This window comes from Nesoenas mayeri, assembly GCF_963082525.1.
Source record: "Nesoenas mayeri genome assembly, chromosome: 4".
NCBI classification, from domain to species: Eukaryota; Metazoa; Chordata; class Aves; order Columbiformes; family Columbidae; genus Nesoenas; species Nesoenas mayeri.
Window position 1 is genome coordinate 897,975 of NC_137540.1, and position 21,173 is coordinate 919,147.

The following is a 21,173-nucleotide window of genomic DNA, read 5'->3' on the forward strand; positions in this document are numbered from 1 at the left end:
AATGGCCAGCTGTGCTTTCTTCTGTGGTTCAGACACTTGGGGCTCTCTGCGCTTTGTTCCTAGATTCAGTAAATCTCTGAATTGCTTAATTTTCCTGGCATCTTTATTTGCTCCCCACAGCTCCCAAATGTCACGCTGCGCACGAACACCGAGGTAGAAGCGCTGAGTGAAATTAAATGGGCCTCTGGTCCTACCAGCTTCACCAGCAGGATTGCAGCCGTCCCTTGTGGTCCCCAAACATGAGCCTTTACAAGCTAAATCCGGAATGGCGTGAAATGCGGGTTGCTCTAAGAGAATAAGGAAAACAGGGCCAGGCAAAGCTCTTATTTGGGGATCTGAACTCAGTGTGTTACCCCAAGCTGTGCAGAGGAGGGTAAGAAGCAGTGTGAGATGTAACAGAATTACAGAATCCCAGAATGTCAGGGGTTGAAGGGCCCTGTAAAGCTCACCCAGTGCAATCCCCCCATGGAGCAGGAACACCCAGATGAGGTTACACAGGAAGGTGTCCAGGCGGGTTGGAATGTCTGCACAGAAGGAGACTCCACAACCCCCTGGGCAGCCTGGGCCAGGCTCTGCCACCCTCACCCCAACAAGTTGCTTCTCAAATTTAAGCAGAACCTCCTGTGTTCCAGTTTGCACCCATTGCCCCTTGTCCTGTCCCTGGTTGTCACCAGAAGAGCCTGGCTCCATCCTCCTGACACTGCCCCTTTCCATACTGATCCCCAGGAATGAGTCCCCCCTCAGTGTCCTCTTGTCCAGCTCCAGAGCCCCAGCTCCCTCAGCCTTTCCTCACACGGGAGATGCTCCACTCCCTGCAGCATCTTGGTGGCTGCGCTGGACTCTCTGCAGCAGTTCCCTGTCCTGCTGGAACTGAGGGGCCACAGCTGGACACAAGATTCCAGGTGTGGTCTCCCCAGGGCAGAGCAGAGGGGCAGGAGAACCTCTCTGACCTACAACAGCCTATTCCAAATGGAAGGAGGCTTTTTGCATTTTTGGAGGCTGTGAAAAGGAACATAAGAAGCAAAAACTCTGAGGCCTCTGCAGGTTTCTCTCGCAGAGGACAGGAGGAGTAGCTGGGCTGCAGATAGTGCCGTACGCAGGGGTACAGCTGCTGGTGCAGGGGCAATGACGGCTGCTCCCTTTGCCTCCCACAGCCTGCGACAGCCAGTGCCGGAGCTGCGAGTCGGCCGTGGGCTGCACGTCCTGCCGGGACCCTGCCAGGGTCCTGCAGTTCGGGGAGTGCCGCTACGAGAGCTGCGCCCAGCAGTACTACCTGGACCTCTCCAGCGGGACCTGCAGAGGTGAGAATACATTGCTGCTTTAAAGAAAAGGAACAAAAAACAGAATTGCAAGTGCTTTGGCTGATAATGGCTTGTATTGCAGCACAGCGGCCGGCTTTCCAGAGTATGGATGGGGGGAGTTGTTTGGTGACAGAGCACTTGCGGGGTTTTACAGGTTTTTCTCTTTTTCAGCAGTCTGCTGTCACGCACTTCAGCCCTTCAGCCTTTACTGCAAATCCTTCTCTTGCAGATGGTTTAGTAAGTGAGCCGGCACGCTTGTCCAGGGTCAGGCCCAGCAGTTCGTTTAGCCATGGGTCAGCCGAATGACCAGTGAGCGTGCCAGGCTGAGTGGTTTTTAGGGTGGTTATAGGGCCTCAGGTACTTACCTGCTTCTCTCCATCTTATTAAATGCTGCATCACTGGACGACGGCAGAAACAAGAGTTTGGAGCGATTTAAAAGGCACATGACTTGCAAGATTTCCATGCTCGCCTCCACGAGTCCTTGCTTCCACCCCTCGTGCTCTTACCCATTTCCCCGGCTCATCAACCAGTGTGTCGGTCATTAATTGCCAATTAAATACCCCTCTAAGTGCCCCGGGGGACACAGGGTAGCGCTGGCGCACGGGCACGGTTGGGACTCTGCGGGAGGCTGAGTGGATTTCCAGGGGGACAGGGTTGCACTTTCTTTTGGCCAGCGTCATTTCAAAGCGTGAGACGGATGAAGCGGGTGGGTAATTGCTAACGAGCAATTCTTGGCAGAAAAGGAGCATTGCTGCTTACAGGATAAAGTCAGACTTCATGGGCAACAAAATTGTGCCAGCGTTAGCAGGTCTGAGTGCTGAACAGGAGCCAAGCCTGCTCAAATTTGACACAGGTAGGACGTGTTGGGTCCAAGAGGGGAAAACAAAATAAGTCACTCAGTACAAATGATGCTTTGTGGGTTTTTTTAATCTCTCTTTAACTATTTTTACTGTTCTCTTTGCTTCTAGGGCTTATATTCCCATAGCTTATAGACCCCAAGTGGTGAGAGCACCCCAGAAAGGCTGCCCAACACGGACTCTGTTTGTTCTTCCAGAGTGTGACTGGAGCTGCAATGCGTGTAAAGGCCCCGGCAGGACCGACTGCCTGCAGTGTATGGAGGGCTACGTGCTCCATGGCGGAGCTTGCGTGGAACAGTGCCCTGCGGGTTATTACCAGGAGTCAGACACGTGCCAGAGTGAGTTCTCCTTGAGCATTAACTTCTAATCGCTGCTGCCAACGTGTTTCCATGCTTGTCTCCAATTCGTGCCCGCCTTGCGTTCAGAAAGCACCTTTTGAAATTCAGATTTCTCACCGTGCTCACACGCACCAGAGCTGCGGTTCCTATGGGGTTACAGCAGAAAGTGGTGCTGAGCTGGACCCTGTGCGTCCGACTTTCAGGGTGTGACGATGAGCGCTGCCTGCAGTGCCGCCAGCCGGACCGGTGCAGCCTTTGCCAAGCCCCGTTTTTCCTCTTGGACGCTCGCTGTGTTCGCGAGTGTGGGAAGCGACGCTACGCAGACGAGGCGCGGCGAAAGTGCGCAGGTAGGTTAGGTTGTGTTCTGTACGTTGATTTTTCTCTGCAAGGCTGGGGTGAAGGGGAAGTGCTTGGGCGCTGCCTTAAGCTCAGCGCGGAGGCGATGCAGTCAGCTGGAGAATGAGATAACAGGCTGTATCTGCATTCCACCTGCCTGATCCAGGGGGAATGAGATTCAGAGTGAAAAACAAGTATTAAAAGCACATTTTTGGGAAGGTTTCAGTTGTATTTGTGGGCTAATAAGCTGAACTCTGCCTTTTCTCCGCGACTGTTTCTGGCGGGTGGGTAGGACGGGCATAGCAGCGGTGTTCCCGTTGTGAGCGGGGCACAGCTCCGCGCCAGTGACCGCGTTGTTTCTGCACTGTCTCAGTGGGGCTGTGTTTTCCATCCCGTTCAGCCTGTCCTCCCGGCTGCTTGGAGTGTGACAGCGGCAGCCGGTGCCGCCTGTGCGACAGCACCACCTTCCTGAGGAACAACACCTGCCTCCCTGCCTGTGGCCAGGGTTTCTATGGCAACACGAGGACCAGGCAGTGTGAAGAAGGTGGGTGTCTCATGATAAACCCACTGACAGGCTTCCCATGGGTTTTAAGGCCAAAAGTAGTGTTCATTCAGTGGCGTTATTGGAATTCAGCTCTGTGCGCTTCTGTGTTGGATCTTAAAAGTTGGCAGCTGTTTTTCTCTGACTTTTTGTTCTGCCTGTACATGGTTTTCTGAGCACAGTTACCCAGTTGGGTATGGAGGCACGTCTTTCCAATTGCAGCGCCATTTATCACCACTGAAGAACAAATGAAAACACATCTTGGGGGAATTCCCGTACGAAATCAACTGTAGTGCTTACTTATCTTGGTTCGAAATGAAGATTTACTAGTCCTTTTGCAGTGCAGGCCGGTATATGTTGGTTTTGAGTTTTGCGGTGGGGAATTCACAGAATTACAGAATGTTAGGGATTGGAAGGGATCTCGAAAGATCATCTAATTCAAGGTGGGAAGTGGCTTGTTTCAAATCATAGTGGGGACTGGGGTGGATTGTGGTTCTTCTGGAGATGCTGGTCAGTGATGAGGGTCTGTTATCCAAATGATGGTAGTCACAGGCAAGCCGGTAACGCAGCCCATGGCTGTGAAGTAAGAAACATTCACTCGGTAATGCTTTTTCCCCTCTCTTTTTAGCCAGCAAGCACGCGTCCCCGTTCCACGTGAGCGGTCCCCTCACGGTGGGCATTGGCGGGGTGAAGCCCCTGGACCTGTCCCTGCTGGGTGTCGGTGACGCGGCCGCGGACACGGGGCGGCTGGTGTTCCAGGTGGCCAGCGCCCCCTCCAACGGCAGGCTGGTGCTGCTGGCCCGCGGGACGGCGCTGCCGCTGGGCCACGGCGACCGCTTCAGCGGCGAGGACGTGCGCCAGAGCAGAGTCCGCTTCGAGCACAGCAGGGACCAAGCCAGGTGACTGTGCCGCTCGCTTCTCTCGGAGCTCCTGCCTTGAAAAATGACATATCTTGAGAACAGGCGTTCCCTTGTCCCTGGGGAACATTCTTACAGGAAAGCACGGTTCTTCTGCTAAATAGATTATCAACTTCAGAAGTACTGTACTGTAGTATAAATCACAGTATCATGGTATGTTTGGGATTGGAAGGGACCTCAAAAGATCATCTAGTCCAATCCCCCTGCTGGAGCAGGAACGCCCAGGTGAGATCGCACAGGAACATGTCCAGGCGGGTTTGAATGTCTCCAGAGGAGGAGACTCCACAACCCCCCTGGGCAGCCTGTTCCAGTGTCTGGCACCCTCACTGAGAAGAAGTTTTTTCTCAAATTTAAGTGGAACTTCTTGTGTTCCAGCTTGATCCCATTACCCCTTGTCCAGTGGTGATGCAAAACCTTTTATGATAGAAGAGGTCACTGTGATCCAGCTACCTGTGCTCTAGGGGTGCAGGAGCCTGTCTCATCTTTAAGATACTCTGCCGTGGGTTTAAAACTGACATTAGTCCGGCTCTTACTACAATTTCTTGCTGCTGTCAGGAAGATGCTCAAGTGATGTCCCCACTGTGCTGTGCAGCATCATCTGCGTTCAGCCATTGCTTCTCAGCCTGCGGCATGCGCTCTGTTAGTGTCCTGGGGTAATTAGTGCTGATTAGTAACTGGCGATGCTCACGCTGCGAACGTGTTGCAAGGACGCGGGTTTTTCCTGCTGCCAGGCAATGAGTCAGTCATCCTGCCACATTTTACACTTGACTGACATCGCCATAAAGCCTTGGGACTAGACTGGTATCAGTGCAGTTATTCTAAATGTCTGCCTGTATATATTCGGGTGTTCTTTAATCCATTGTTTTCAGTAAGACTTTTGTGGTGTGCTCTGCTGCCAAGGGATTACCTCGTGTCCTCTAGACTTAAAGCAGCCATTTCTGTATCACGCTGTTTTTCTGTTTGTTTCTGCCTGGTAGTCACAGCGCAGCGTCTCGTGTTGGGAAACACGGCTGCTTTATGTGCGAGGTTATTGGGTGCTGTTAGTAAAATGTAAATAGGAAGGAAAAATGCCGAAAAGTCGGAGCTTCTGTTCTGGAGCCAGATAAGTGACATTTTCCTTAGGCAGCAAATAGCTGACATTTAGAATCCTGGAGATGCCAGCCTATGTGAGTAACATTAGTTACAGGAATATGGGGGTATATTATTACATAGTTAAGGGTGTTTTATTACATAATTGAAAAAACTTGAGCTAAAGCTTCTGTTGCTAAGCCAGTCATTTTTACTAAATATGTTTTTATCATTATTGAGTCGTGCAAAAGCACTTCGTTAATCCCTATTACGCTGTGTTTTGGCTCGTTGGGGAATTGTTTAGGAAAGGACAGTTCTCCTTGAAGGTCAGCGATGAGCAGTTCTTCTCCCAGCCCGAGGTGGTCACCGTTCAAGCCTTCTCAACACAGGTAAGGGCATAAAGCTTGGGAACAACCCAGATTTTGTAGCACCTGGAGCCCTGGTTTCTTGCCGTGGTCGCAGAGGAGCTGGGCAGGGTTGGAGCCGGTGTTCGGGACAGGCGGGTTAGACTCAGCTTTTGTGTGTTTGAGAAGCGGCTGAAAGTCGGGTGGAAGACCTGGGCCTGGGGTAAGTGTCCGAAGATGCTGGCCCATGTAATTTTGCTTGTGCAGGGAATTACAGCCGCGCGATCACAGAGCAATGATCAGCGAGGGCTGCGGGGTCCCTGCCGTTCACATTGTTCCTGGGACCTGCGGATGCCTCGTTCAGCCTCGTTCAGGATGATTGATCCCTGTGGCGGGGATGCTTTGACAGTCGAGAGCATTTACTTACCTGCTCTGTGCTAGGGCAGGTGGGAGTTAAATCAGCACGAGCTGTTTGCAGTGGGTCTGTTAAACCGCACACGGCTTCTGGGCAGGTCGATGGTGCTGCCCGCTGTCCTCTCTCATATTATTGTTATTTAAAGTCTGTGGCACTGTGGGCTCGCTGGGACAGGGTCCAGCTACTTGGTGTATTTAGCAACATAAAGAGACTTCAAAGTGTGATGAGGAGTCAGCTACTCTTACTGCCCATTTTTACCCTCCGAGGGGCGTTAAATGGCTTGATAAGACTGTAACTGGAGATCTGGCCGTCATCCTTTCTCCTTTAGTGCCTCCTCTGCTACAAGCCTGACTCAGCGTCCGTCCTTACAATGAGTAACTGAAGAAATGCATTTCTCTCATCATTGCCCTGGCAGTGGTTTGTGTCTGAAGGAGCTGCTGCTGTTCTCTGCCTGGTCCTCACTGTGGTAGGAAACGGAGCCAGCAGCTCGAAAATCTGCTGAGGTGCTCACTAATTACCATGCTGGGGAGCTGCGGGGTCTCCAGGTTACTATATTTAGTGTTCCTTATAGGAAACGGCTCCTCCGGAGATGCATAATCTCTGTGGTTCTCCGACAACCTTGAGACTTGGCACAGCTTGGGTTTTTTTCCAGACTGGGGACCTAGAAGTGGGAGCTTCAGGGTTAGGAATTATAATTCATTTTAATTGCATTTTGTTGCTTTTAGTCATTATATTCTACATTAGTCATTCTGTAACTTCTGGAAATCAGAAATGTTCTAGTTTGACCTTTAGTGTAAGACAAACTGTGGATGCTGGTCCTGTTGCGTGTATATTGACTCTGGCTGCTGCTGAAATCTTTACTCAGACTAATCTCGTTTGCCTCGGCGGGACGTTCACCCAAGTCAGAGCTGCAGTCGCTGCCCCGGAATACATAAGCGAGGTTTAATAATAGGGATGTGGGCTCCTTAGCAGCCCTGCCAAGGGCAGGCAGGTGAGCTGGCAGCAGGCGGATCACCGGTGAGCGTTCGCGGGGCTTTGACTCTGTCTCTGCAGGATCGGCCCCCCCGGGGAATCAGGGATCACGAACCGCATGTACTGGAGCAACAGAGACCGCAGATTCCAGCTTCCTTGATGATGGAGAGCTAGGGAACTAATTCAAACCAGCAGAAACGGACTGTAGCTGATCTTCGTTTTGGGGATTAATGAGGCTGTGGTGGAGTCTTTGAAAATAACTAACTAATGATGCTGAGGACACCCAGTTTTGCTCTCTTTGAGATGTACTTTTATCCGTTCAGGACAAGCAAAAGCACATCCCTCAGTGCTAGCTGGTTGACTCATTTCCACTCAGCAGCATTAATTCAAGCTTCTGCCTCCCGGTTTGGCTCACCACTGTTTCTATCTTGCGTAGGTTGTTCCCCCTTGCGCCATTCTTCCTTGCTTCTTTTTTCTCCCGCTCTCTGCAGCTCATTTTAAACAGACAATCCATGCACACGGTTTGTGGGGGGTCTTATTCTGAAACATCAGCGCTCTGGAAGATGTCCGAGTTACCCAAGCTGGAGTTCACACACAGGGAAAACGTGGTGTATCTGCATCCCAGCCCACCCCAGCTGATTGTTCACAGACAGAAATCTTCAGTGTCTGTGGGCTGCAGACACACACGTAACGTGTAGAGCTGCCGGAACAGCTGGGCTCCGCGCCCCCGTTTCAGCGTCCGCGGGTGGCAGCAGGCAGAGCCGCGTCTCTTGTCCCTGCAGATGGCAAAGGGAATACAGGCTCTGCCTGATAACTAAATTGCATTCTTTATAAATGTCTGAAGCTTTTTTTCTTTCCTAAGCTTGCCGTGGCATAACAATCTTCTTTTAATGTAGCTATATCAGTGTGAATTTCTATGTATTCTTAGATCAGCCTGCTGGGGGGAAAGTGAGGAGAGTGATTCTCTGCTGCTTAGAAATAGGAGATTTCCAGGGATGACGTGAACTAATTTAATTTCCTTAACACCACGTTTTTCCTTCCAGGCTTTGAGCACGATCAAATTGTTGAGGTTTAGCCAACCTTTTGTGTTTCAGGCCCCATACGTGTTCAGAAATGAGGCCCTGCTCGTCCGCCGAGGGGAGACGGACGCCATAACCGACCTGCTGCTCGGCGTGAGGGACAGCGACAACCCCCAGGACGTCGAGCTGCTGGTTTTGGAGCCCCCACACCACGGGCAGCTGGTCAAACCTGGGCACCCGGGCGCCGTCCCCCGGTTCCAGCTGGGCGACCTTGCCGGCGGGCTGCTGCGTTACACTCACGATGGCTCCGACAGCCGCGATGATGCCGTTGTTCTGCAAGTGACCGATGGGTACCACTTCCAGAACATCCTCTTCCACATTAAGATTGCTCCCAAGGTATGTGCTATGACATAAACCCTCGCGGGCAAACGACAAGTCTGGAGAAGTGTCGCTGTGTCCCCGAGGTGTCACTAATCCTACATTACGGACAGGCTGTGGTCAGAGACAGGAGAAGGTAGTGCATCGATTGAGTTTTGGAGGTCACCTGGATTTTTTGGGTTGCGACAGGAATGGTTCAGCTCCAATTGTGCAGTTTTCACAATTCAAAGTCCGTAGTTATTTGGTAGAAGGACCTTCTGGAGTTGCAGGTGGGAGTTTTGCCCTGGGGAGGGTGATGAATTCAAGAAAGAGGGGGAGAGAGGGCTGGTGAGATGGGCAAACCAGCCACCAGGCTGATGTGGGACACGAAAGTGCCACATGAGCTAAAACACTTGGCTAATAAGGTGTATGACTGGTACTCAGGGGTGGTGGCGTCCCCCAGGATTAGGATCGCCGCTGCTCACTCTGATTTCCCCCCCTAAAGCTTTCCCTTGATGCCTCTTTGATAAATTCCCCGAGGACAGGGCGCAGATACCTAAATTGAGAGGTTACTAATGCTGAGCTTTCCCCGCTGTCCCCGTCGGTGCAGAGCGACAGAGCCCCTGTGCTGGCGAGCGACCCGCGGGCGTGGGTGCCGCAGGGAGGGATGCTGCAGATCTCCAGGACGGCTCTGCGCGCCGAGCTGCCCGGCGCCCGCCGCTCCCGCATCACCTACAGCATCCGCGGGGACCCGCCGCGGCACGGTGAGTGTCCGGGAGCCTCTGGGCACAGCACAGCGCTTGCTTTTCACCCTGTGTGCCACAGTCTCCAAGTGCCGAATGAAAGCGCAGAGTCCGGGCTGTTTTTGGGGAAAAGGATGTTCTTTGCAGCTACACTGCGATTCCTCTGGTACTTTGCTCACAACAAGTAGCATTTGTAATACTCTGCTGAACAAGTGCTGCTAACCTCATATTTTTCCAATTCAAATGGGCATGTGAAGTAATGAAGTCCTGCCTTGTAATCCGAATTTTCCCAACCGTGTTTCTCTGGTGGTTGTGAAATTTTGGTGGATTTACAGCCTTGTGAGAGCAGAACCTCCCTCACCACCGAGAGATAATATCCCACCATGACTCTGGTTTAAGAGCAGCACGGAGTTCATATTTACCTCTAGAAACTGCCCAGGAAAAGTTTACCGTGAAGAACTGGAGAACTCCCGAAATTCCGTGACACTCCATGTAATTTCCACCAACGTAATTGATTATTAACCCAACCAGAAGTTATTTCTTCTTGTTTTCCAATCTGGATGCAATGAGGTGATCCCTTCAGCGCCACTCGTGCTGCTTTCTGTGCTTTGCTGGAAGGGGAGCCTGGTTCCCGCAGCAGCTGCCGGTACCTGATGCGAACATACATGGTGTTATTTTTGCAATTTAGAAGAGAAGTAATTAATTTGTATTCCCCCTCTAGTTTTTTGCAGCTGAAGGACGGTCTTCTCATTTTTAATAAGCATTTACATGAAAACAAGAATTTCTCCCTGAGGAGCTCGTCTCCTGCTGCCTAATCCTCACCAAAATGTATAATCCTGTATTTGTATCACCGTAATTATCTCTGCCGTAATTAATTGCCTTAACACCAATGAGTTCGCAGCTGCAGGTGAGCAATAAGAAGTAGAAATCAATGGTCTTAAAATTTTATCTAAAATACTATTTCATGGGATGGGAAGAAAAAAATAGGACAGGGAAATGCAGGAGATGTGTCCTTAGTCGAGGAGGCACAGGGGCCTGTCTTAGTGTTTGACCTGTAGAAAATGTACCATTTGATTCTGGATAGAAGCTCTGGAAGCTGCAGCTGGGTGTCCTCATGTATTTCAGTGAGTTGCCTGAGTGCACAAGGTGTACATTCTTGTGCCAACCCACCAACAGGTGCTTTTTGTTAAAAAAAATCTATTTTAAATGAAACGGTAACCATAAAGTATGTCAGTAAACATGGCAGAGTTGCTCCTTCTCATAGGGTTACATGCAAATTTATAAGGAGACTCGCGGACACGTATTTTGCCTAAAGCTGCTGTGCGTAATTGTCTCTTCTCCTGCTTTGGGGGGATGAACAACGTGCAGGCCCAGACTCCTCCAGCTGTGCCATGAGCATCTTTAGAAACCGCACAAAACATTCAGGTGTGACTCCCACGAGCAAAAGCGTAAGATTGGGGGTGTAATTAGGGCCCTGATAAGGGAATATTAGCGTGATGATAAAATGAAGTGCGATATTTCAGCTTGCTGAATTGTTTTTGATCACTCCAGCTGCTGGAGGGCGGTTTTGGGAAGCGGGCTGGGAGAGCTTGGTGTGGGCATTCTGCACAGCAGGATGGTTGATGCTGTAAGGAGAGCCCAAGTGATTCACCATATAAACATGTGGCCAGGAGGGATGATTTCAAAGACCAGTAGAAAAGCACAATATGCAACTAACAAAGTATTTAGAGAGTGGATAAATTAGGGGAAATGTATAATTTTTTCACAGATTACATGTCCACTCCAAAACAAGTCGATTACATTATAAAATAGAAAAATATGCCTTTTATTTTGATACCGTAGCTCTTTGTCGGGTTTGAATTTCGTTCGGTTGTGTGATTAGGGAGAATGTTGACATGGATGAAATCGATGCGAAGGTTTCGACACCCTCCTCTCGGACGGTGGCACTTGGCTCTTGGAGTGACTTTATTAAACGATGTTCCGAGGTTAAAGTCGGCTGAGCAGCAGCACCCACATCAAACTCCCGCGTGCCCGAGGGGACGGCGCAGGGGCTGCGCGGTGCTGTGTCACCCGGTGCTGTGTCACCCCGCCGGGTCTCCTCCGCTCCGTCCCTTCGCAGGAGCCCCAGAGCGTGCGGCGGGGCCCTGGCGCCTGATTCCCTGCTCAGCTGTAACAGGCTGGTCCGCGGGCAGGACGACGTTTTGGGAGGTTCAGAGTTGCAGGTGCTGTTCTTTGCATGGCCCTGTGTCTCTTCCATGCACTTGCACAAGTGACGTGATCTGCCCTTGGCCAAGAAATAATTTCCTGCTGTCTGTGGGATGTCACAAGGTCCTTTAGTGGTTTTTTAAGCTCTGCTGCAGTCTCTGCTGGTCACACCACAGCATCACCGAATGTCAGGGGTTGGAGGGACCTGGAAAGCTCATCCAGTGCAGTCCCCCCATGGAGCAGGAACACCCAGATGAGGTGACACAGGAAGGTGTCCAGGCGGGTTGGAATGTCTGCACAGAAGGAGACTCCACAACCCCCTGGGCAGCCTGGGCCAGGCTCTGACACCCTCACCCCAAACAAGTTGCTTCTCATATTTAAGCAGAACCTCCTGTGTTCCAGTTTGCACCCATTGCCCCTTGTCCTGTCACTGGTTGTCACCAGCAGAGCCTGGCTCCATCCTCCTGACACTGCCCCTTTCCATATTGATCCCCAGGAATGAGTCCCCCCTCAGTGTCCTCTTGTCCAGCTCCAGAGCCCCAGCTCCCTCAGCCTTTCCTCACACGGGAGATGCTCCACTCCCTGCAGCGTCTTGGTGGCTGCGCTGGACTCTCTGCAGCAGTTCCCTGTCCTGCTGGAACTGAGGGGCCACAGCTGGACACAAGATTCCAGGTGTGGTCTCCCCAGGGCAGAGCAGAGGGGCAGGAGAACCTCTCTGACCCACTGACCACCTCCAGGTGGAAGAAAACTGAGCCTTGGTGGCCGTTTGTCTTTGGATGCTCATGAGTCGGTGCCCAGGCCGCTGTTCCCCTTTGCCCCTGGCCACTCATTTTCTGTTTCGCAGGTGACGTGGTGCTGCTGGTCCCGGCAGACGGCCCCGCAGACCCGCGGCAGCTCCTGCCCGACGGCCGAGCGGCGTCCCCGACCCGCTCCTTCACCCAGCAGGACGTGGACGACGGGCTCGTGTGGTACCGGCACTCGGGGGCGGCGGGGGACAGCGACTCCTTCCAGCTGGAGGTACCGCTCGCGTGCAGGGTCGCGCAGCAGCTCCACGGGTGTTTTCCTCTGACGTGTCTCACAGCGTGTCCAGAGACTGATTCTCGCTGGGACGGGGACCCCTCAGCCGCTGACCTTTTGCCAGGGTTGTGCTTTGGGGACACCATACCAACATACTTGGGGAAGAAATAGGAACAGAAATGCGTTTTGGTTTTGCTGGCCAATCCTTAGCAAAGGAACAGAGCAGCCCTCCTGCTTTCTGCAGTCCCTTGGCTCCTAATGTAAACTCTGCTCCAGAATACTCTTTGCAAACAGACAAACAGGCACAAATGGTCCCCAGCAGATGTAACACGGAAATAAATCCCACCTGCCCACAGGTTTAACGGGCACAGAATTCCTCAGACAGGTCCTTGCTGTTTGCTGGGAAGGTTTCGCAGCCTCTCCTGCACTAAACCCACACGAACACTCGCGCGCATCTGCTTTAGAGTCAGAAACTGTTACTGTAGCGCCGCAGAGGCAATTAAGGTGATTTCTAAAGTAATTAACGTAAGTGATAATGAGGAATTTGCGAGTGTCGATGTTGAACAAGCTGATCTTTAGCTTAATTGCTACATTCCTCTTACCAAGCGTGCATTTTGCGTGAGTTAAGTGTTTGGGTTTAGTGTCTCGGAGCAATAGCAATAATTGTACGGCAAGCGCTGCTAAAAAGGAGCCGCAGTGGCACCAGAGACCGTAACACGTCTGTGAGTCCGGGACCCGGGCTGGGCCGGCTCAGGAGAGGACACGGCGTTGTTTCAGTGCTCTGGCAGTTACCGTTCAGACGGCAGCAGCCCAGAGCAGGTCCAGCGAATGGCTGGAATAATTCCATTCAGTTCAGCAAAGTGTGCATTTTTATGCATTATCTTAAAACTAAATGTGTGCTGGAGTTCATTCTTGTTCACAAAGTGCTCTGTTGAGTGCAAGTCCGAACTCGCATCCCTCGCAGAAGATAAAGTGGTGACTAAAGTCTAACGAAGAAGGGAGCTGTATTTCTTTGGGTGCTTTTCATATCTCAGGACTGCTCTGAACATTTGCAGCCTTCTGTCTATGAGAAGGTTTAGGTCCCTTGAATTCTTACAGATTTAACGTTATTTGCTTTATATGCCATTATTGCGGGGTTTCCTGTTACGAGTTAGACACAGTTGACTTAAATTTGGTGTTATAGTGGTGTATGGAGAATCTTTCTGGGTCTCTCCCAGCCGGTCCTGGAAGGTGTTGGGATCGCAGGAGATCCTGCCAAGGCAGCACCATTATTAACACACCGGTTGTTTTCACCTCCCCAGCAAACTGGTGGTCATTTTGTACCGGGTTTAAAAACCCATTATTAGTTCTGTCCCTGTGTCACAGTCCATTTGGCGATGGACCGACCGACTCTTATGCGCTGTGATGAAGGGTCCCACTAACATGTACAGACAGCAGAAAATTCAGCAGAACTCTGGTAGCAAAGCAGGAATGAACAGGTGAGGGTAGGGAACTGGCAAACGGGTATATTTTAAAGCGCTAATAAAGAGGTAAACCATTCCTAGATAGCACAGGCAATAACGGAGAAGCCGGTTGGTGTTGAAAGGCTTTGGTTCCCAGCTGTGGGTTGGTGTCTGCTGGAAAAGTGCGTTTCGTACCCTCCCAAGCCAGCAGGAGAGGGCAGAGCAAGCACTGGGCGGTCTGGAAGTGCAGGATCAGGCCCCACTGTGTGCTGTGTCTCCGCAGGTGTCGGGCCCACAGACCAGCGTGGAAAGCCACGTGTTCAGCGTCGCCGTTCTGCCGCAGCCCCCCGGAGCCCCCCGGCTGTCCCCCGGCTCCTCCTTGCACGTGGCCGTAAGTGGGAACCCGTTGGAAATGGCAGGAGTGAAAACCCGCGGGTTAGAGAGACTGTAGCGAATAGACCTTGCTGGTCATTCCGCTGTAAACTTGTTTATCGGAACTGTGGCCCACCTACAGTACCAAGGTTTCATCTGTCCTTCCGACACTGGGGGCACAGATTAGAATGTATTTGGAAACTGTTCCAACCAGCAGCAACCTTTCACAGGCAATAATAAAACTTGGAGCCACAGCCAGCCATGGATCGTTCTGCTCCTGACTTGTTGTGATTGTCTCTATTGACAAAATTGATAGGCGAGGTGTGTGACTGAGCCGCGCGGCGCTGCATTTTATAGCTAATTACACAGCACGCAATCCAGCAGTGCCATAAAACACATTTTAGCGAGGGGCACCTTGCAGCCCACAGCTCCTACCTCGGGGAGAGACAAATAGGCCCTGGGGGCAACTGCGAAACCACTGAGACTTTAATCTTTTGATCATAAAATTGCCCTTCCCCGCAAGGGCGTGATCGAGTTCTGTTCACCCGCCTGCGAACTCCTGCAGGATCAGAGCGGCTTCTCAGCTAGAGGGCGAGCACGGAGTGCTAAATCCTCCCCATCCGTGGCCTTGTCCTTGAGCGTCCTGCTGAGAAAAGGCAGGCAAAGTTGGGCGATTCCGTGCTGGTTAAGCCGGACAAAACATGTATGCTGTTTTCTCTTTCATCAAGCAACCTGCTTCCCCCATAGTGACAGAGGGAGCCGCAGCTTCGCCCAGCAGAGCGCAGCTGAGGTTGGGTTTGCGAAGGAGGGGGACGATGTTGCAAGCACATGCAGAGGTGCTTCTCCCTCCCCTCCCAAAGTGGCCATGGGAAAGGGAGCCCGCTGTTCGTTCTGAACCTGCCCTTTTCACACAGAGCCATATATTGCAACGCTGATATCAGAAATAAACCCCGTGGCTTTAGGTTTGTGACAGGGTGGCCTTGCAGGCGGGTGAGTGTCAGGATTCCGTGGGCTGCACTGGCTGTGGCAGGTAGAAACCTGTAATTTGTTCCTGAACCCGATGGTTTCATGTTCCAAAGCAGATTAATTGACTGCTCATATCCTTAATTTAGCTTCTTCATGCTTTGTGTGTGATTATGAAATGAGCTGGATGCTTTTCATACCCAGCTGAACTGTTTAATTCAGTGATGGGAGGATTAGGACATTTTTAGACAGTTTTAAAGCAAAAAGCCAAAGCTTTGGTCCCTCTGCATTCCAATGGAAATGACCGAATCATTTACAGGATTTCTTTTTAAAAAGGAAATCCAGTCCGGCCACATCAGACAACACCAGAAAACAATGTAGGCAGTGAGTTATATCTTAATCCGGGGAGGTTTCGATCAAGTTAGGTTCTCCTTTATCTATTCGTAGTTGCTGTAGGTCAAAGAAGAAACTCCTCCACCAATGTGTTGGGGTGCGTTTAGGTGCCCCATAGGACTCCTGCAATGTTTTACTTGTTATGAAGCTTTCCTGTCCCCCGTCATCTCACCCCAGGTAGTCCCTGTTCTGTCCAAGGTACATTCAGAATGTCTCTTCTATTTAACGGTAACAAAGCAAATTCTCTTTGGGTGCATTTCTGGGTGAATGTCCCCATGTCTCTGGCACTGATGCTCATGGTCTGATGTGTTTATTGAGGTGCTGGAGGACCGTGTGACAGTGATTGAGCCCCATCACCTCTCCTTTGTAGACCCGGAGGTTCCCAGCGAGAAAATCCTGTTCAACGTGACGGTCCCTCTGCTCCCCGGCCAAGGCAAGTGTCCCGTTCCACCAGCTGCTGCTGGGTCCGTCACCGGCTTGCTGAGCACAGCTCATCGCGCCCTCCGAGTGTCTGCTAATCTCCAACCTCCTTTGTTAGCTTCCAGACACCTTGCTTCTTAACCCACTTTCTTGGGCTTAGGAGTAAACTGCAGAGCTCAGACAGTTTTCTTAGTGTTGTCTGGAATACATTGACTGTTGCGCCCCGTGGCTTTCTGCTCTCCACCGCTCTAGCGAGAGGCCTTCGAAGAGACGACTGAGGAACCTGTTTTATTTCTCATGTTCCAAAAACCCGTCCTCGATGCAGTCACAGCCATCAGACTCATTCAGCAGCCCCTGTAGATGTAACAAGAAATGCCTGGGGAGAGAAAAAGAAGCTGTGGCCTCGGGTGTCTTGTTTTGGAAATAAAATCGATTGCTCCCGTTAATCCTGAGCTCTGTGTCCCCGCAGGTGTCGTGGAGCACACAGACAGGCCTCTCTCCCCAGTCAGGCACTTCACCCAAGCAGATGTAAACCACGGCAAGATCGCGTATCGCCCGCCCCGCGCAGCTCCGCACCTGCGGGAGATCACGGCCTTCTCGTTCGCGGGTGAGCGGCTGGACGCTCCTTCGGAGCCGCGGCAGAGCTCGTCCTTGACACTGGGGCTGGGATTGACGAGTACCACCCCTGTGCGTTTAGCCAGCACTTTTATTAGAGGGTTTCTACCCTTAGAGAAGTAACAATCTGGAGCTGGAGGCGGAATGGTGGAAACAGGACAAACTTGAAGCGTGTGTGACCAGTGGATGGGCAGGATTGTGTGCTGAAGCGCCAGCACATGGCGCATCCCCAGCCCTCCCCTGACACCAGGAGGGTTTCGCGGGTCGGAGGAGGGGGTAGCATGTTGTCTTGCTTTCCTGTCCTGACCGCAGCTCCTCTGTACTTGTGTTTGTCCTGTCAGGTCTCCCAGAGTCCGTGACCTTCCGATTCACAGGTACGTGAACCGTTTGCTCTTCCCTGGCCAGAGCAGCTCCCATCCTCGTGCCCTGCGCGTTTCCTGTTGCTCCGCAGCCTTTCCTCTGCGGCAGGCACGCCTGCGGGCGCCCAGTAGGCATTTCTGGACGTGAACGTGCCTGGGGACTATTAATTCATCTGTTTCCCAACAGCGTTTTGTAGAAGCTGCGCTGCAGCTCCATAGAGGCGTCTTTTTCCCGTAGCTGCTTGGAATGTGTCCTAAAAGCCTGAGTCATTCCTGTTTTCCCCCAGTGTGAACAAGAGATTTTCTCTGCCTTTTTTAAAATGCAGCATGGAAACATTTCCACAGTTTAATGATTACTGATAAGCTGCTTGCCGGTATAATATAAAACCTGTTTCCTTTTCCCTGTGCTTTCTAGCACAGGTGTGCAAGGTGATCCCCTGGCCCAGAAAAGCCCATGTTCTGACTTACGGGTGCACCTGGTAGAGATATGGGAGATATTGCATACACGTGCACACACACAGACTTTTACAAGTGGCGTTTGTCCTGCTAGCAGTTGAGTTAGGAGCAAAGACAAGTGTTTTCCGCAGGTGTGAGTTGTGCGTGTGTGTCCATAGGGAGGGAGGTCGGTGGGGGGGAGTGGGGATTTGTCCGAAAAGCTGAGCTCGCCAGGTGGGTCCCTGGAGCGCGTCCCTTGGCTCAGGTGCGGTTTGTGTCTGCGCAGTGTCTGATGGAGAGCACAGCACCCCGGAGATGCCGCTCGTCATTCACCTGCTGTCTGCGGAGCAGCAGCCTCCGCTCCTCCAGACCACAGCTCCGCTCCTGGAGGTGCCGCGGGGGGGCAGAGCCGCCATGGGTGAGTGGGGGCAGCTCTCACCTGAGGGACCCTGTTCATTGCCAGGACAGTGTTCATTGCCAGGACGCCCTGTGGGTGGAGCAGCTCCAGAATTATTTGACTTTTCAGGCATTGACTGAATTACAGGTTTTTTAGCTGCATTCACAGGGGCAGATCACAAAACCTGAGGGGTATTCCCAGTGTAGTGTCCAGGGATGCTGAAGCCTGTTCTCCCTTTCTCCGGCACAGGGACCCAGCTGGCCGTGAGCGACTCGGATACAGCTCCTGAGGGGCTGTTGTTTGAGCTGGTGCAGCCCCCCCGGCACGGCGTGGTGCTCAAGTCCAGCGCGGACGGGCAGGAGCGTGTGAGAGCAGGTGAGCTGAGCACAAGTGTTCTCGGGCAGGAGACGGGGTCAGCACAACCCGGTTCGTTGGCGAGGAGGAGACAGATTCCTCTGGCAGATCTGGTCCAGCGGTCAAAAGCTCCTGTTGATGTTGGTGACAGCGGTTCCCTGTGTGTGGTCACATGAAAAACCATTATCAGTGCAAGCAGGAGATGTGGAGAGGGAAGCCTTATCGACCTGTGACAGGCACGAGCTTCCAAAGCAGCTGGGAAGAAAAAGACAATCTGTGCACTCCCAGAGAACTGCAAATATCACTGGGGCTGTGAAGCTGTGAAGGTTACAGCTTTTCCTCTTCATAACGTAAATGCCTTTATAACTTGCATCCCTGTCAGGATGATATTAAACACCAGTTTAGTACGTGATTCAGCCTTTCGCTAAATTGGGCCCTTAGGTGGTTTGAACTGGGCTGACGCTCTGAGCAGAGTCTTTCTGACCTGTGCGTTTTCTTCTTGGGAAGGCGACACCTTCACGTACGAGGACGTCGCTCGCACCGCTCTGCAGTACGTGCACGACGGCTCCTCGGCGGCGGAGGACAGCATGGAAATCTCCGTCACCGACGGCGTGACGGCCGTGAGCACGGTGCTGAGGGTGGCAGTGTCCCCGCGGGAGAGCAGCGCTCCGCAGCCGGCCCCGGGCTGCTCCTTGGCCGTCACCGTGCCCAGCAACAGCTCCGTGACGCTCTCGCGACTGCACCTCGCTTATACCGTAAGTTTTCAGCTATTTCTATGCCCACTGAACGCTGCCGGCCACCCTAACCCCCCAGACGCTCTGCGGCACGCACATCTCTGCTGTCAGTGTGGGTTCTTGGCACGGAGCTCCAGTTTTGACTGTGTCGTGACTGCTGCTGCCGAAAAGGGGAGGAGAGGCTCTTTAATGCCAGGGCGTTTTAGGGCTGTCTCCTTTTGACTGAGGCAGAGGAGAACCGCTGTGCTGACATGAGAACAGACTTAATCCCAGGTTTTTGTGTCAGGCAGGCTTGCTAATTACACACGTGGATTTGCTAAGTGATAATCCCTTGAAAACTTCAGCCCACTCACACACCTTCCAAAACTGCCTGGTTCTTTTTCCGGACGCGCTTGTGAGAGGGTGTCTGAGCAGCCCCACACACTGAACTCCTTGGTAGCTTGGGGTGGGTCCCAGGGGCTGCGTGTCGTACAAGAGTTATCCTGCTGGTGGAGTTCAGGAGCGAGGTGGTTTTCCGTCCTTGCAGGTGGTTTAGCAGCAGAGGCACTGCGGGGGTTTGGGCAGCAGGGCCGCTCCCCGCAGAGGAGGCGGGAGGGATGGCGCTGTGGCTGTCACACCCGATGAGCGGGGAAAGAAGACGGGTGTTTTTCCCAAGGGATCAGTCTGGATACAAGTCTGAGGTCTGTCCTGTTCTCCTCTTAAGCAGGAAGGCGACAGGGGAGCAGCGCAGGTTTAATCTGAGCAAGAGCACAGCTTGGGAAAAGAGGTTTTCGTTCCTGAAGCGTTTGCTGAGGACAGGATGATTTCTGGCTTGTGTCTTATCTTTCAGGCAACTGATGAAACCTTTTAAAAGGCAGGTGACACCTGTGATGTCACAGAGACAGTCATATGAAATGTCACTTAAAAGAGCCAAAATTAGCTTTTAGTTAAATGTGAATCTGGCTTTTGCAGCATTGCTCTGTATTAACCTTTTTTTTTATCTGAACTAAGAACTGAACTCAGCCCTGTGTCTGAAGCACTGGTGGGCAACGGTGGCTCTCTCTGCCAGGTAGCACCTCAGTTTTGGCTCCCTTTGTCTGGAGCAGGAAAACAGTATTACCTAAGTGGTCCAGTCCACTCGGAGTGTACAGCAATTCAAACCCCAAAACATCAGCCTTATGTCTGGGGGATTCTGTTGATGTGGTACAGGGACACAAAGAAAACCTCTCTGAGCTGAGAGAAAATGAAAATGCCTTTTGTGGCAGATTATGGGCATGTCAACCCAGTTGACTCTGCTCTCATTGGCAGCATCGCTTAATATTCAGTGGGTCTGACCCAGCCAGCTTGGTGTGTTTCCCTGTAACTGATTTCATTCCTCCTTCCATTTCTAGTGGAGGGAAACGTGCTAATCTTGTCTTGGTTTGGTTTGTTCCTTGCTGTTCAGGATGAGAGCTCTCCCGACTCGGAGATCAGAATGCAGTTGGTGTCGGCGCCTGCACACGGCAGCCTGGTACGGGCGTCCGGCGCTGGCCACCAAGAGCTTGCCGAGGGTCATCGTTTCACCATGGAAGACATCAACGCCCGGAGGATCAGGTATCAAAGAGCTGTTCCCCTTCAAGCCGTGCCAGTTAAAAGCTCACTGGGCTTTCCGCAGCAAACTGCTGTATTCTGTTGGTACAAAGGATCAAAGATTCCTTTTTCCCCTTTTTTGGCTCTTGCATCCCTTGAGATGATAAATGAGAGCATTTTCCCGTGCGCATGTCTGAAATGCCCGTAGTCGGTGTATCTTCAAATTGCGGGAATTGTTTTCTGTGTCCACAATGTCGTGGTGATACCTCAGGTGGGCAGCAGCTAAATCAGGGATTTAAAAGAACTGGGGGAGCGAGGGTTGGGAGGGTTGGGACCTGAAGCAGCCCCTCTCTCTCAAGCGGGTGCGTTCACCTCGAGATGCAGGGCGAGCTGTTCCTGCTGGGCTGTCAGCGAGAGCCCCTGACCCCGGCTGCGTTGTGACTTTCACAGCTACTCCACCGCGTTGGATCCGGGCACGCAGCCGGTTACCGACACCTTCCGCTTCGCCGTTTCTGATGCCGAGAACAACCGGCTGGACGGACAGGTGTTCACCGTCACAATCGTGTCAGCCCGGGCGGTCCCGTCGCTCGTCGCTTTTGCTGACCACATCGCTGTGAGTGGCTGCCTGGGGTAGCAGGGACAGTGACAGGAAAGGGCGAGGTGTGAGGAATTGGATTTAGGGGAAATCACTGGAGAAACGTGGTTGTTGCA

At 52.2% G+C, this 21,173-nt stretch overlaps 1 protein-coding gene across 1 annotated transcript in view; it reads left to right on the top strand.

The window, feature by feature from the left end:
* The window catches only part of FRAS1 (Fraser extracellular matrix complex subunit 1), a gene marked incomplete at both ends in the record, with an annotated part of 116,033 nt that overhangs the window by 73,528 nt on the left and 21,332 nt on the right, over positions 1-21,173 (top strand). Inside the window, 18 exons of the mRNA XM_080343325.1 lie at positions 1,155-1,301; positions 2,356-2,496; positions 2,700-2,843; positions 3,233-3,376; positions 4,002-4,272; positions 5,663-5,747; positions 8,184-8,504; positions 9,076-9,229; positions 12,258-12,430; positions 14,156-14,263; positions 15,919-16,033; positions 16,490-16,627; positions 16,977-17,009; positions 17,716-17,847; positions 18,076-18,201; positions 18,688-18,935; positions 20,338-20,486; positions 20,913-21,075. Of these exons, the coding sequence (XP_080199451.1) occupies positions 1,155-1,301; positions 2,356-2,496; positions 2,700-2,843; positions 3,233-3,376; positions 4,002-4,272; positions 5,663-5,747; positions 8,184-8,504; positions 9,076-9,229; positions 12,258-12,430; positions 14,156-14,263; positions 15,919-16,033; positions 16,490-16,627; positions 16,977-17,009; positions 17,716-17,847; positions 18,076-18,201; positions 18,688-18,935; positions 20,338-20,486; positions 20,913-21,075 (2,792 nt within the window). The remainder of the gene's footprint in view (positions 1-1,154; positions 1,302-2,355; positions 2,497-2,699; positions 2,844-3,232; positions 3,377-4,001; positions 4,273-5,662; positions 5,748-8,183; positions 8,505-9,075; positions 9,230-12,257; positions 12,431-14,155; positions 14,264-15,918; positions 16,034-16,489; positions 16,628-16,976; positions 17,010-17,715; positions 17,848-18,075; positions 18,202-18,687; positions 18,936-20,337; positions 20,487-20,912; positions 21,076-21,173) is intronic.